Source organism: Gavia stellata, chromosome 15 (assembly GCF_030936135.1).
Source record: "Gavia stellata isolate bGavSte3 chromosome 15, bGavSte3.hap2, whole genome shotgun sequence".
NCBI lineage: Eukaryota > Metazoa > Chordata > Aves > Gaviiformes > Gaviidae > Gavia > Gavia stellata.
The window spans coordinates 11,539,468-11,555,632 of record NC_082608.1 but is presented as its reverse complement, the minus strand read 5'-3'; the positions used below and the strand labels follow the sequence as shown (position 1 = coordinate 11,555,632).

The 16,165-nt window shown below is 37.9% G+C and overlaps 1 protein-coding gene across 1 annotated transcript; it reads right to left on the bottom strand.

The window, feature by feature from the left end:
• Nucleotides 1–52: 52 nt before the first annotated feature.
• Nucleotides 53–4,824, bottom strand: PDCD5 (programmed cell death 5). The gene is made up of 6 exons (XM_059824927.1): nucleotides 4,753–4,824; nucleotides 3,547–3,587; nucleotides 2,331–2,392; nucleotides 1,783–1,874; nucleotides 1,469–1,540; nucleotides 53–1,052 (listed from the first exon to the last, which is right to left on the bottom strand). The coding sequence occupies exons 1-6, from the start codon at nucleotides 4,816–4,818 to the stop codon at nucleotides 1,005–1,007; spliced, it is 381 nt and encodes a 126-aa protein (XP_059680910.1). The 5' UTR covers nucleotides 4,819–4,824; the 3' UTR covers nucleotides 53–1,004.
• Between the last annotated feature and the right edge of the window lie 11,341 nt (nucleotides 4,825–16,165).

The window sequence follows — 16,165 nt, the reverse complement described above, 5'->3', positions numbered from 1 at the left end:
TGTTAACCATTTTTAACCACATTCACACAAGATGAAAAACACCCACTAGTGCTCACTTTAAACGGTTTTATTCTGTTCCAAAAAACAGTGCAGTTGGGATCATACATGTTCCTGTTAAATTATGTCAGAAAAGGGTTTTGTGGTGGCAGAGTGTTCATCAGCATGTTACAGTATTTATCTTACATATTTCCATAACCATATTTTTGAATAAATGTACGGCACAAGTTCAGTTTTACTTCACGCATGCAGGAGTTGCAGAAAGTTTAGGAAAACGCTCTTTTTTTTCCAAGGTAAGAAACACTCCAGCCATTTGATAAAAATGGAGGTAGTTTTAAGAATATATGATACTAAGTGTCTGAACAGTGCTGTATTACACAGTTAACTTGCTTTTTTTGAGATAGCTTGGTTATTTCATAGGGGAACAGTTCAATCGTATGCTGGTTACAATTTCTTTACACAGACTGCCTGATATGAAGTCCTCTGATCCAAACACTACTTTGATACCTTCACTTTATTTTATAAATTTCCAGTAAGGACTTGAGAGCCAGTGAGCTGCTGGATAGGCTTTCTTCAGGGGCTCAGGAATTCTCACTTCTAACACTTCTTGATTTAGAGCCCAGAGGTTAAGTCTTTAAACTCGTGGAGGGAGGGGCTGTTCCCAGCTTTACATTTAGCTCCTCCTCATGTTACGGTATCTCCAACAGCAGCAAGTTAAGTGTGTGCAGTTGCTGAAAGCATAGCTTACACACTGAGTAAGGGGCAACAAAACATTCATGCTAACAAAGCAGTGGGGAACCCCACACTGCTTAGGCCTCATACTACAAAAATTTGTTACAAAATCCCCTTCTCAGATTTATTTTACAAGTTCATTTGTTGGCCTTTCTATTAGGAAAAAAAAAAAAATAGTAAAGAAGCGTAAACATATTCAGATCTTGCATTCTGTCCAATAACAGTATCTTGCCTTCTTCCAGGCCTTTTGTTTGGCAGACAGTCTTACAGTAGTATTAATAATCATCCTCTTCATCAGAATCTAATACTTTCCTTCTGTTGAACTAAAATGAAACATAAGAAGGGAAATAGAAGAATCATAGTAAATCCAACACAGAGTGAGCCTTTCAAACTCGATGCGTTTGACAATGACCGCATTACATGGGAGGGAGCACAACAGTCACCCCATCACAACCCACCTGCCCCCCCACCCCCCCGCAAGTCCCTGGTTGGCATAATGGTAGAGGACAGGCACAGGGTAGCCCGTCTCGCAACAGAACACTGATATCACAGTGCCAATATCTGCAAATTATACTATTGATAAGAATTGCTATAATTTAATCCCAGTATTTATCAGTGTAGGTAAGACGGGTAGTCAATACAAAGTTAAGTTCTACCCTGAATTGAAATGGTCCAACACATGCAATTTTCTGCTCTATTTTATAACAAATTAAAATTACATTGAGGAAAGGAAGCTTACCTTTACTGTTGTTTTCTTTTCTGTTTGCTGACTCACTTTTTCAAGTATTTCTATCAAACCTTGTTCCGATACCTAGGAAAGTGAAAGAAAAGCCATATAAACACATTCTGAGAATTCCTTAGTACCAAACAACTGAATCACACTTTCCCTTCTTATAAAAAGTGTTTGATGTAGTTATGTAATAGTATTTACAAGCTCTCGCTTGCCTTTTTCAGTTATTTAATTTACAGATATTAAAAACATCCAATTTTTTTAGAGTGAATTAGGTTTGAAAATGAATATATGCAAGAAAGAATTAGAAGAACATAACTCACCTTTCCAGCTAGCTGTCCAAATCTTGCCATCTGTATAAGATAATTCTCTACTGCTTTTGCTTTGTCTGGTTTCACAAGTGCTAAATTGCTTACTGCAACAAAACCAGGCTCTGTTAATTTTATTTTAAAACATACTCAAATACCTTCACTAGTAACTAAAAAGTGACAAATGTCCCTATGAAACAGTCTTCTTCATGCCAGGGACAGGAAATAAATTGAAAAAGGCATTTTCATTTATATAAAATAAAGATACAAGATAATTATATTTCTTACTTTTAAATATTTTTTTTCTGAAGAGTTTAATTTTTGACTCTCTCTACAATTCCTACTATTAAAAAAAAATTTGATTAACATCATTCAGATATCAGTTAATGCCTCCCCTCCAATCATTGATATCACCAACTGAAAAGCTGTAATAGTTTTATCTTCCCATCAACAATAGTATTTTCCTAGTCTGGCCTCTATACAAGCACATACGTGCTTGATTTGAGCAGCACTGGAGTACACTAGATGAGAATTTTTTATTAGAAAGTTACCTGGATACTTACATCTTGCACGAGCTGCTTGATCAAGAACTTGCGCTAAAATAGTATTTCTTATCTCTGCTTCCCTGTAATGAAAAAATAACCACACATTAAAAGTGGGACTTCAAATACCTAAAATAATATGCATAAAACAGCAAACTACAGAAGACTTTCGATTCATCTAAGTGACTTCTGGAGGTCACTTCAAACCCTACATTTACATGATTTCTTCTATAGAATTTTCTGTCATGAGTAGCTCTATGTACGTTGACAAAGTTACATAGCTGACAACATCTTCCAAGAAATCAAAACAGAGTTTATTACTTACACCTTATTACTGTTTATTATTACGTTTTAAAGACAAAAGCCATGCTACCCACTGTAAAGATTCTGCATTCTGTTCCATGGGGAATTTCACCAAAGGCAGTGTATGGTAGAGCAGGCATAAGTAATAGTCCATGCGATTACAAGACAGAACCAAGCCTCATTATTTATTTGGAATTTTTCAGTAAGTCTTCATATACTTACAATATTTGACTAAGTATTTGCAAAACTGGAATTTTAGTTTGACTGTGTGCAAAGTCTAGCTCTTTAAACACTTATTTTCAATTTTCTACTTACTGCAAATACTAAACACTCTCTGCACTAAGCTCTGACATGAATAGTTTTGTTTCATATTTTTAACTGCAACAGATGTCCCAGAAAAATAAACTCAACTAGGAAAGCATGTTCCCATTGCACTAACAGAGCCAAACCCAAACTCATCACTCAGATGAAACTCCAGTTTCGGAAGAGATCTGCCAGCCTTTAAGATTTTCTTATGACCAACTCTGACCAACCCTGAAAAGCCAAGGTTTCTCAGTTCCAGAAGCAAATGACAGTGGGAATGATGATGTTTCCCAAAAACATCCTAGTATATTACTAAGGGTCATGAGGGTTATTGCATTCAGCTGAGTCCCAAGGTAAAAATGAGCTGCTACTGCTGCACACCCTCCCACCCCAGTCAGGGTTCAGACTGCCTGACAGCTCTGTTGTAGATCACCCAATACAGTCATGGCCTGGGAGGCACATTTGGATCAATCAGATTTTAGCTGTCCTTGGATTAAGTCTTCAACATTTCTGCTTCTTTGTTGGTTTTTCCAACAACAAAAAATATTCAGGTGAGTATTCCAAAGAAATTAAATACTCAAGAAATAAATGATTAGATTTAGACCCAAAAGTCAACAGTTCTCATTTTTACCTTTGTTTTGCTTCCTGTTGTGATGGATCACCAGAAGGATCCTAAAGAATGAGATCAGAATAAATATGATAATCCAAAAACATTCCACACAGGACAGTAAGTTTAAATATTCCAGCAGAGTCAATGTAAGCTAAACCTGCCTGCTAAACCCGCCTGACCATGAATGAGATCCTGAAAATAAGAATCTGCTGCCCTAGCAAATAAATATGCCATACTATGCTTTCCTCAAAAAGCAGTAACGCAAACTAGTGTGATGACTAGTGCTACTGGATCTATCCACATATTGTTGTAGGTTTGGACATTAAAAGGCCTTCCTGTTAGATCTAAGATAATAAACTTTCCCAAAGCCCAAAAACAGACAAAAGCATTTAAAACCCATTAAAGTAATGTAAGTACAAATGAAATTCAGTGTAACACTTCGTATTTATCAATACAGAAAAACCCACAATCCTAGCATCGTATTTTGGGACTAATACAGGCAGCTGAGATGGCTATTCAGAAGCAGCTAACAAAGAAGTGGGGGAAAAAAATGAACTTTATGCTAAATTCACATCTCACATTTTATAGGTAACATTTCAAAGCAGAACGGGAAACCATACAGAGCGAGGAAATGAGGCTTATCATAGGTATGATATCATAGGTATGGAAGATCCCTTCACAGGAACAGCAGAACAGACTGATACACTTCACCTCTAAAACCAGAGATGATTGAAAAGACTGATGATGGGAATCCGTAAAATTGTGAATGGCATGGAAAAGGGTCGGGGGAGGGAATGGTTATGTGCTGAACCTTCCAAGGCAACAGCCAGGGCACCGAAGGCAGGTAGCAGGCCCAAAGCACCCTGAAGGCGATGACTGCTCATGCAGCAGGAGAGGGGGTGGCCGTGGGAGCCCGGCGGGCGCCAGTCACCGAGGCCGCAGTCGCGACGTTTCCAGCCGAAGCACCAGGCACGGCCGGGCCTCTTTCCGCTTCCCCTCAGGCCGAAGCCTTTATTCGCGGAGAGGCCTCCTCAAGGCGCGTGCCCCTCCTCTCCCCCGTTCCCCCTCCTGCGCTCCTGAGAGGCGGCCGCCACACACGTCCGAGGGAGACTCGGGCGGAGGGGCAGGCCCTGCCGCACACCGGCGAGCGCCCGCGTCCCCACGGCCCGGCGGCAGGGAGCGCGGAGATACCGGGGCGGCGGCGGGACGGGGGCCCCCGCGCCTTACCCCGTGCTTGGCCTGCAGCTCGGCCAGCCGCTGCTGCCGGAGCGCCTCCAGCTCCTCGTCCGCCATGGCTGAGGGGCGGTCGCGCAGCCGCAGGGCCCGCGCCCTACTGCGCCTGCGCCGCCACGCCAGGCGCTACCAATCCACCGTCGAACGCGTTGCCGAGAGGGTGCGCGCAGGGGCGGGGCTTCGTTGAGGGTGGCGGTTCTGGGCCCGGCCTGGCCTGGTCTCGCGCCCTGGCGCAGCCGCGTCGAGGTCGAGGTCGAGGTCGAGGTCGAGGTCGAGGTCGAGGTCGAGGTCGAGGTCGAGGCGCCCGCCCGGCCTAGGCCGTAGGGACAGGCCGAGTGAAAACGCCGGTGGTTATTAGCACTCCCCTGGGGTTTGGGTCGCTCTACCCTGCTCTACAGTTCTCCTCAGCCCTGCTCCATGGAGTAGTTCATAGTGTTGCCCAGACTTCTGGTCCATGAGCTTGCCTCTTCCTTGCAATTTTCAGGTCTGTCAGGTTGGTGAACCTGCGTGCAGTCTCCTTTCTGTAGCAGTGATGCTGTGAAGGGAAAGTGAGGGAAATTACAGCCCCTTTTTTGAGAGCTGCAGACATAAGGAGCCCAAATCAGGCTAGGTCAGGCCTGCTTATTCTCAGGCTCTGTTTCTGTGAGGACGCAGTGCAGAATGGTTATGTTATGCCAGGTAAGCTGCTACTAGGCTGATAGAAACAGCATTGGTTTGGTGTGTCCATTTGTCTGTGTCATTGTAGTCTACTACCATTATCATAGCCACTGACCTTGGGTTGATTGGACTTTGTCTGTGTCTCCTATAGGTCCTCCGATTGCCTCAAAAAAAAAGGATGGGGGGGGTGACAAGATTTGGTAAAGCTTCCCACATGTGCAGCATTGACTGATACTTCCTCAAGCTCTGTTCAGCTGTGACTCTCCAAGAAGTAACTTACTGTGCTGTGACCACTGCTTCCAAGTTCAATCCACAGCTGGGAACTGGAGCTAAAAAAAGTGTGAAATGATACAGCTTTCTACCCCTCAGTTATGAGGTCTGGCCCTGCCTCTAGAATCTAAGAGTGTAGAAAGCTGACAAAAGGTACTGGCCTTGATCAGACTTGGTACAAAGTCACTCTAGTATCAATTCAAAGCAACTATTGTCTGCATATTCATTTGATAGCTTCAACCATGTTAAATAAGTAACTTTGACATCTCAAATTTCAGCTTTAAATGTTGGTCAGTCACACATTCTTATTAAAGGCTGTATGTTTTTGACTCATACTTTAATTTAACCAAAGAAACAACTTGAACACCAAAAGCTGTTCTACCACGATAAATAAGCCACAACTTCCTAAAAATAGAGGTTTCTATAAAGATAGATTGCCAAATATTTCTGGTCTAGTTTTAAAAAGTAACAAAAAGTATCAAGTGCTTGTTTCATTAATACTTTTAATTAAGAACTCCTGCAGTGAATGCAGACAGAATTAGTGGAATGGAATTAATTTTTTTTGGAGCTTTCCATGCTGCATGCTCCAAATGGATAACACGAGCCTATCATCAGTCCTACCTGAAAACCTTGCATTCATCCAGATAGCCTGAGAAGCATGTTTATACCTCGATAAGTTTAAAATCAGGGTTTATTTCAGGAGTGTGTTTTTAGTGGATTTCAAGGAAGGTTTTGGTTTTTACTTCCATGTTAGCAGCAGAGGGAGCCCTAGTTCTACAAAAGAGTATTTGTTGCTCATCATGCCATAAACCAGAAAACAAAAAAATTGGGGTTTTTGCTGTGCAGTATGTTCTCACAGATGAAGCTTTAATCTATATCGTACATCTCTGTTGCTGTAAATTCATGCTCCATTATACCACCATATGCTTTGCTTCAGTCAGAGAAAGCTGCAGTAATCCTAATACTTCATCTAGCTTTATAGATATTTGTGTTGCGTGTTTGATTGCATATTGTTTGCTCACACGCTTAAAGGTTATGTCTTAATAAGTTGTTTTAAATGAGTTTATTAGCAGTGAGCTGGCAGTTGATGAGTTTTTATGTTTTGAGAAGGTATCATTGTAATTATTGTCAATGACAATATGAGATTCAGGAAGCAAAAACGGAGTGTTTGCATCATTAAAAAAATCTGGCAGCATGTAGCACAGTGCTTTAGGTTGCATTTCATTTTTGGCTAGTCAGCTGCCTAGTATCTTTTTAATCTGCTTAGAGGTATCTATCATTACCTCTGCAAACTGGACAACTCTTAAATGTGAAAACATGAAAGAATAGATACAGGTTTTTCAACTCAACTGGTTGAGTTGCTTTATAGTGTTCAGGATTTTTAATTGTGATGCAGAAATAGTGGATTCCTGAAAGTTTGATACACTTTTGATATGTCCACAGAGGCCCGTGTGTCATTTATATTGATGAAGAATGGTAAACAGAAAAGAAATGCTTTAAAAAGACTTTTTTCTATTTTTTTAAACTTGATGACTGTGCGTCTCTTAGAGTGCAACCTAGTATATATTATATATCATATATAAGTACTATATAATTGTATTAACTATGTTACATAACAAACATCCTGTGTGTAGAATAGAAAATGTTATATATTGCTAACTAATCTCTTTATGCAATATAAATATATATTTTAATATAAATGTATAGTATATAATTTAAAAAATATATTTTAAAACCCTTATTTTGATATATCCTGTTTTGAGGTACTTCAACAGACATAATTTCCCAGTGCAAACCGGGCTATTGAATGCACCGACGTTGAATGATGTTTTAAAATTTAGGCTTTGTTGCTTGGCCAATGGGGACTTAAAAGGCAAAGAATAGAATTCTGTTGTGGTAGTTAAGTTTTATATAGCATTGTGTGGCTACGATTTTGTTCTACCTGAGGCATCAGGTCAAATTTCACAGATATGAATATCGGCAAATTCAATAGGAGTTAAAATTCATGTCACTGAAAGGAAAGTTTTATTTAAACACAACTGGTGTCGTATCAGTTCTAGTATTTTTGTAGCATTTTTTTAAAAGGTACCAAACCATCTCAAGTTGTTTATTAACATGATGTACATTGTTCTAGAAATATTGCATCTTACATATTCTGATATAGTAATAGTATTAATTTTTCCCATTATCAGTCACATCAAATCTTGCTAAATAACACGAGATTGGTTGTTATCTCATAAGCTTAGACTGGTGTAGCTACACTGAGCTCACCTAAATAATACTCAGTGTTTATCAGCTAGATTTTGGCTGTCTTGTATTGTTGCTAGCAAGTCATGTAATTTTTGCTGAATGCTTACAACATTTGGTACTAGCAGTTATTCTATAAGCTGTCGGGGTGAATAAAGGTAACGATTACACACAAGATACAGGGCAGAAAACAGAAAGACTGAGCATGAAGAAGAGGGCAGTTAATGTGTGAACCAAGACCCTTCATAAATGTAGTAAATGGGGATTTTTGATACTGTGAAACTGAAATGTTCACACTTGAGTGTATGTCCATTTTTGTCACAATCCACTGGTTAAGGTTTTATGTTTATGAGATGTATGTGTGATCCACTCCGTGATCTCCATTTGAAAATTCAGGTTCTGATCATGCATGTAATACTCAGGCGAATGTTTTAGGAAAGAGGACAGTTCCCTAAAGGAAACATTTTGTTACTCTGTTACTGTGATTAATTTTTTTTTTTTAATTATAACTATGCAATTTAGTGAAATTAATCTAAAAATTAATCCCTAAAAATTAAAAAAAAAATTAAGAAAAACTTACATTAACGGTGAAAACGAAATATATAATCTTAAATTATTAACAGTGAGTTTTAACCATCTAATTAGTTATTATATGATCACATTGTGCCTATAATAAAGCTTATTGAAGCCGTAGAAAATTTCCCCTTTAATTTCCATTATTCTATAAAAAAACACACTAAGGCTAATAAGGATTATTTGCAATGCAACAGTCTGAACGGGTGCGTCACTAGTGGGCTCTAGATAAATAAATACAGTCTTGAGAAACATTGTGCCCAGTCTGGGTCATGGGTTTACAAAGATTTGTATGCAATAAGTTAAGAGCACAGTAGAATAGATTTGGAAATGGAATGATGTTGATATGTGAGTCAGATGTAAGGAGATCTCAGATTGTAAAAGACAGAAGTGAAAAAATGAAAAATATTATTCACTACATTTTTGTAGATAGACTTTTTTGTTACATTTTATTTAAAAGAATAAACAACAAATATTTTGCAGGAATATAATCCATATAGTGCCATCAAATCCAAGGAGCACACTCAAATGTTTTCTTATGCTATATATATATATTTAAAGTGTGATACTGAAGCTGTGAAGTCAATGATAGTATCTTACAGATTTCAGTAGGAACTGAATCAGGGCTTAAGTCCAACACCTACAAAATACTTGAGTTCTTGTGTGACTTTCAGCCCATGGGAAAATCCAGTGAAATTAATATCTATATACATCTATAATTCCTACTTTAGGACTGTCATCACTCATTGATTTGCTCTGCTACAGAAGTGCCGACAGTTACTGTAACCTGGCTGAAGCCATTAATGTGATTTTTCTTGCTTTATATGCTTTGATGCCTTAATTTTTTTAAACATCTGCAATAAATGTTTTTTTCTTCTGCTTTATCAAGAATTAGAGCATGAATGCCTTTGGTTTTTTTGGCTAAAATCTTATACCTTGGATTGTTCATTCTCTTTCTGGGCAATGTATTTGTGCCCATATGCAGCAGCTGTGTTTAATGAGCTGGAGCACAACAAAGCCAGTAAAACATGAACTCTGCATTATCAGCACATATATGAAGTGAGGGGTGGACTATGGATTAAAACAACTTGCTGTTTTTTCTTTTGGAATTGTACTATATCATCATATTCATCTATAATAGTATTTACTGTATTGTTAAATTTCTACGAGATGAAGCACTTAGTCACTTATTTGTTGGTTTGATTCATGACAAATGTTGACTATATTCTTACTGTCCCTTCTTAAGGACTTTCTTACCATATTTCAGATTCAAACTAGGAATTAATTTGAATGGAACAGCTGTATTAACAGTCTAGAACCATTGTATTCAGCCTAGTTGAGCAGGTTAAGGACTTCTGGTAAGAGGTGGTCAGGATTGTGCTTTTTGATTAGCTGTATTTGCAGCTGAACGTTGCTTGTTCTGAAACACATGTTCCACAGCTCCCAAGTAAATCGCTGAACTATGAATAATAGGGAGTAGACAATTCAGAAGCATCTCTTAAGTTGAAGTAAAGCTATTGTAGATGCCAACAGTATTGTTTTATGTAATAAAATTAGATGGTCTCTCTTTTCTAAAAGTGTTGATTTAGGAGTTTTAAAACTCTTGCTAAATTTAGATATAGTAGTATAACCTTGTTGTCCACCAAAATTAATTTTTGCTTTAAAAAAACCCCAAAACAACCCCAGACAAACCCTTCCATATCCTTTGAATTTGACAAATTTGAAATGTGACTCTATTAGAAGATACTACCATGTAAAAATCAGATGCATTAATCTGGCAGTTCTCTCCTGTGTATTGAGTATCTGCTTTCTTTATTACCAAAGATAAACTATTGCTATTTTTTTTACTTGTTTTTGGAAATGACACAGGTACAAGAAGTGACTAGATTTGTTTTTTTCTTTTTTTCGTCATTAAGAGAAGTATTTATTGCATTCCAACTGTTAAAGTTTGCTCTAGCTTATGGAAGAGAATCTACTTTAAATAGTATGGAACAATATTGGTTCTATTTATTTGTTTAATTAAAAGCCCATAGAATAGAAGATGCATGTTAAAAACATTTAAGTTAACCCACTTAACTCACTGTCCATTACCTCTTTAGGCTGCAGATTCATAAATAGAGATGAAAAGAGAGACAGAAGAGTAAATGGAGGCCAGATTGCACAGAAAGCTACAGAGGAAGGTGATCAAAAGACTAGAGCTGGGAAAAGAAAGGTGAGACTGGGATAAAAACTAGTGCTTGCTCCTTTTTTACTTTTGTCATTTACTGTTGCTTAGGTCAAGGTATGGTGAGAAAATCTGAGCTGACCCCTGCAGTATTTTAGATATTCTGCACACATGTGAGTCAGCAGCTGTTCTAAGAAAGGATTGTGAAAGCAGGACAAAATCAAATCTTGAAACTGTATTATAAGGAAAGCAAGCAATCAGCTGCCTGAGCAGTCTTTTACCTAGAATTATTTACAATAGAATTAAATAAGAGGTAGACTGACTGCCTTCAGCTTGTCTCACCGCAACTTCGTATAACATAAAGGAAGATGATGAATCCTTCATGGATGCATCATTCCTTACTGATTCCTTGGGCTGTAGAAGCAAGAAAATTTTCTCTGTATTCCCTTGTATGGGTTTTCCATATGCCCTGAATGCAGACATAAGCTTTGGTTTCTAAATTGCCAGCAACGATATGCTTGCGCATTTTTAACATGTAAGATCTTGAAGTGGAAGTCAGCCAAATTAAAATACTAGTTAAGGTTTGTATTGCTGAAGAGCTTCTTTAATTTCCAAAGGTGAAGATGACCTAATTACTTTAAAACTTTAAAGGTAGTTTCTGCCTTTGTAGGTAGTATATCATTCTTTATTACTCACTGAACCTGAATATTTCTTGTAATAATTGTTGATTTGACTGACACACATGCTAATTCTGATGTACAGTGTTAATACACCTCAAATGTGCACAGGCAGCAGTGTTTGGTACTGTCACACTGTTCCTAGTTATTTGAACAAACATTAGCTTCAAAGGATACTCTATATAAACCTGTTGTAAGTACTTTTTTTAAAAATGTGCTGATGTGTGATATTTAAAAATTTGGTTTGTACCACTTTGGAGCAAACCCCTCTCAAATCTAGAAAATCCCTATGAGAGAGCGTTACATTGGATCTAGGCCAGTCCATCTGTGGCTTTCCGAGCTACTGACCTTGGCAGATGTGGGCTCCCTGATTCTGTAGCAATTGTCTGCTCCAGACCCTGGAGGCCTTAACATCCCAAGCCACAGGGCTGCAGTCCACATGATGTGCTTCCCAGAACTGCAGAATATGGAAGACCAGGTTTCTCAACAGCCGCACAGGCAGGATGCTGAGAAGCTCACCTGACACCTGCCTGGCTTCTGCTGGAACCTGGGCAGAATTGAATCAGACCTGTTTTCTTTGCCAAATCTGCAAATTCTGACAATGTAAATTGTGGTGTTCTGTCTAGTTCTGCTGAGGCGAAAAGAGTTTGGGATTCTGAAACAAAGAGAAATGTGATGACCAAAACAAAAGATATTGAAGTTTTGGAGAATTATGCTTATAAATAGGAAATACAAGCAAGAATGAATTGATTCTTTCTATTTACTGTATGTATACAAATAATTGAAGAATACTGTAAGCAAGGTTTACTAAGATTTAGTGTCAGACATATGCATTCATTGTGTTTTATGTATTGAATGCAAAACCAGCAAAATCTGCTTCTCATGTAGAAATTTTATTAAGGCAGTTAGAGGGATGAAGCATAGTTTTGAGAAAAATGGATGTTTAGAGAGCAGTATGAAGTAATTTACAAAAGTCATTATTTTAAAAAAGGTGAAACGACTGTGTCAGTCACATAAATCAAAATTCTGACTAATACAAAAACTTTATCATGTGAAAACTTAGGATTTTTAAGAAAAGCTTTTCTGTAAAGATTTTCAAGCTGTTTACTGAGAATATTAATAATGTAATTAATTTGCTAAATAGTAAGGCACCAGCCAGGGGAAACAGAATATATCTTTAGAGTATTACTCAGTGCAAATTTATTGTTACTGTATTGTCTGATTTCAACACACCTCAGATTTCACTTTTTTATATGTATGCATAGCTCATTTAATTTGATTATAAGTTATGTAGGAGGTGTTTCTGACTGCATAAGAAGTATGTCAATTTACATAGATTATTGTAATCAAAACATTTATTCTAACCTTCTTGGACTTGTATATAGCACGCTATGCTTAACAGCAGAAAGGGTCTTCCAGCTGGCTAAAATAAACTGGAAAGTAATTGTTATAAAATACTGAAAGATATTGAAAATGTAATCAGTTTTTAAGCTTTGGAGGAAGGATTCTGCTCTTAGCATGACAGAAGGTGTTTCTTGCACTCATTTGGCTGCTAGATTCCAAGAAAAAATTGTTAAGTATAGTGAGAAAGCTGCGTAAAGAGCTAGCAAGGATTAGACAACAGCAGCTGTACTTCTGAATAATTTAGGTTTAGTTTGCAAAATTATACAGGAAAGGATTATCACTTACACTTGCATTTGAGAAAATTGAGCTACAAATGTTGTTATAAAAAGTGACAATGTACAAACCATCTAAAATAGCACAGGGACTATCTTGTCACTTTGGGCTAGGTCCTGCAGAGCTGTGTGCCAAGACACTTGCAGAATCATGACTGGGAAGTAAATAGTATAGAAAGAGCTTCCTTTGTCTAGATATGCAGCAGGGCAGAACTGTTCCTGAAAGTTTAAACTGTGAGGTGTACCAGATGACATATATATCAGCTTGCTCCAGAGGCGTATATTAATTCTGTTATTGATAAATATTTATCGTTATTTATAGTAAAAGATCCTAGGGGACTTCCAGCCCCTTTCTCCCCCTTGAAAGCCAGCTATTGAGTATGCGTCAGTCAAGAGCACTCACTGCTACGGGCATATTTGCCTTTTGATCAAAAGCAGTGTAAATTGTGCCCCTTTTCCCTAAGCCACCCAGCCCTTCAGCTACAAGGTATATGTAAACCAGGAAGAATGATTAGCATCATTATTCTCTCCTGCCTCAATATTTACAGTGCAGTTCCATAAGGTTAAGGCAAGATTTTCCTTAGAATGTTTCCTGTTCATATTTTAAAGGAGATCTAATTTGTAAAATGCAAATTCTGCATCAAATACTTGGCATGATGCTTCTTTAAAAATTTATGTTAATATTGTAAATCAGTAAGTTACAAAGACTATAATTTAGTAATTTTCAAATGTGAATTAATTGTTTTTGACAGAGATTATGATTTTGTCTTGGCCTTGCCATCACCTGATCACACAGGTGAACCTCAGTAACCAGCAGGTCAGTTGTGCTTGATGCTGTAGATGTCTTTGGTCATGTGAGATCCCTGGAGATTACGCTTACCTTGCACTCCAGGCTTCCGGGCTAGCAATCTCTACAGCCTGGGAGCCTAGACAGGAGACTTGGTCTGAGGTATGCAGGTGTACCCTTAGAGTTGTAAGTCCTGGCTTTTACAGAGAAAAAAACAGGGAAACTTCTAATTACTGTATTAAAAGATGCACACAGGTTATTCAAGGCAGGAACAAGAAAAGAATTCTTGCTTTAGTGGGAGAACCGGTGCTTCTGAACTGTCAAATACAAAATTAGAGCTAGCAGAAACAGAGGGTGTTGGTATAAATGGGAGAATGGTCTGTAACATTCAGAGAACCCTGATGTAACCTCAGAGAGTGCTGTTGAACAGTCAGGAAAAGGAAGCAGACAATGTGTAAAGTTAACTATACTCTCTAGATCTGCTGTCTCAATACATTTGTGAAGTAGAAGAGCTGAGGAGCTTGTATTGTAAAGTCAGTGCCCATAAGGTCAGGACTTCGGAGATGGGATGAAGTCAGAAAGACTCTGACTGTACAAGCATCCAGGGCACCAATTTAGATTCCCACTAATTTGCAGAGTTAGTAATAGGATTAGAGTCTCAAGTATTCGTCTACGATTACCACAAGGCAGTGAACTATAAAAATCAACAACCTTTTATTTTTTAATAAACAACAGTATAAAGTATCTATTTTCCAAAAACAACTTGTGCAAACTTTTGAGTTTTCTGTCTACATGCTGATTAAAATAATCTAGGTTGAATTCTGCATTTGAAAACATGAATGAGGCTCATCTTTAAAGCTAGTTAGAACCACACTTGTGTCTAAATTAATTAAAATGTCTGTTGAATTTTTGATGCAGAAATGAAAGACCTTTCAAAATGTAGTTCTGTTCCTGGTATATTTTCACAGTTTTTTACAGAGAGAAATCCTAGTGGATGTAGTAAACAGAACTCACTAAAATGATCCCACAAAATGGTTTGATCCAATTTTGACCAAATACTAGTTGTGGATTCTTCATCGTATCCGACTAGTTAGGGAACTGTTGGAAAAGTTCCTTTTATTTTGGAGCCATATAAATCTTTGTGACCAAGTTATGGGTTCTTCCCATCCCAACCTGTATTGCCCTTTGCTCTGTACACAATCCATAGATCTCACAATTTTTTTTTAAGACAAAAAAAAAAAAAAGCCACCACAAAAGCACTGGAGAGAACATCCCATGTAGGAGGGTGCTTTTATACAGAGATTTCAAGGGTATTTTAACTCTGTGAGGAAAACTTCTCGTAAGAATTTGCATTATCTCGACTTTTTCCATAAATACAACTGCAATATTTTCAATTTTTTTAAAGATGGTATAGTCATTATTATTATTGCTAATTCTAATGATGATTCAATTCTGTTAGAAAAACGGATGAAAGATTGACCCATTTATTATTTCATCCTAATTAAGACGCCCATTCCTGCGTTGGAATTCAGATACAGCAACTTCTTACACCATGGGTTTTATGCCAAAGTAGAATTGAAAATGTTTGAAATCTCAGGCACGTTTGAGGAATGGGAGAAACAATTCCTGTTTGGTACTCTAGATGAATTTCTTTTGTTTCAGGTAAATGGTTCTGCCTTTCTGATGGGCCACCAGAGCTTTATCAGTAGCACTGTTCTACCTCAGGTGGCATTTCCTCAGCCTTCTTTCCCCTCATCTGTGCTTCAATGCATGTTAGGGATAGACGCTTTATTTTTGGAAGCTCTTCTGCCTGTTCCGTTCTGTGGGTGAACAGAAGAGTAATCCTGCCTTGGACCCTGAAAAAGTTTGTCAGTCTGAAATTGCTACTGACTGTTGGTGTGAAAGGGGAGGAAGGGAAGGTGGGTGCAGCTACTCTACAGCTGACAGTAGTGTGCTGCTTGATTGAAAAAGGACACAACATGAGGCATAAATGGAGATAATATATTAATGTATGAAGCTGATGATTTGTATCTCCTTCATTACTTTCAGGATGCGCTGGAGAAGATCACTCTTGTAATAGAAGAGCACTTGGATTTTTCATTCTGAGTCTCCTGTAGTCTTCCTACTTGATCCTGGACTCCCATTTTCCCATAAAGGCAACCAGTTTCTCTAAAAGGATATCGGGAAGGTACAATATTGTGTTTATAAAATTTTTCAGTCTTGGGTGGGAAGTATAAGGAAAATGCAAGGTCTGTTTTATAAGCAAAGTAACCATTATTCACAGTCTCATAAAATTTGAGTAATGTGATTAATACAGAGTATCTTTTATTTTTTTGATTTTCTTTAATCTCAGGAT

What these genes read in the sequence shown, in the direction of transcription:
- PDCD5 (XM_059824927.1), bottom strand. Translation starts at nt 4,818, where the DNA reads ATGGCGGACGAGGAGCTGGAGGCGCTCCGGCAGCAGCGGCTGGCCGAG. An exon ending in TCAAGCAGCTCGTGCAAGAT is followed by an intron (nt 1,875 to 2,330) that starts GTAAGTATCCAG and finishes GTTTTGTTGCAG; the next exon opens with TAAGCAATTTAGCACTTGTG. An exon ending in AAAAGAAAACAACAGTAAAG is followed by an intron (nt 1,053 to 1,468) that starts GTAAGCTTCCTT and finishes GTTTCATTTTAG; the next exon opens with TTCAACAGAAGGAAAGTATT.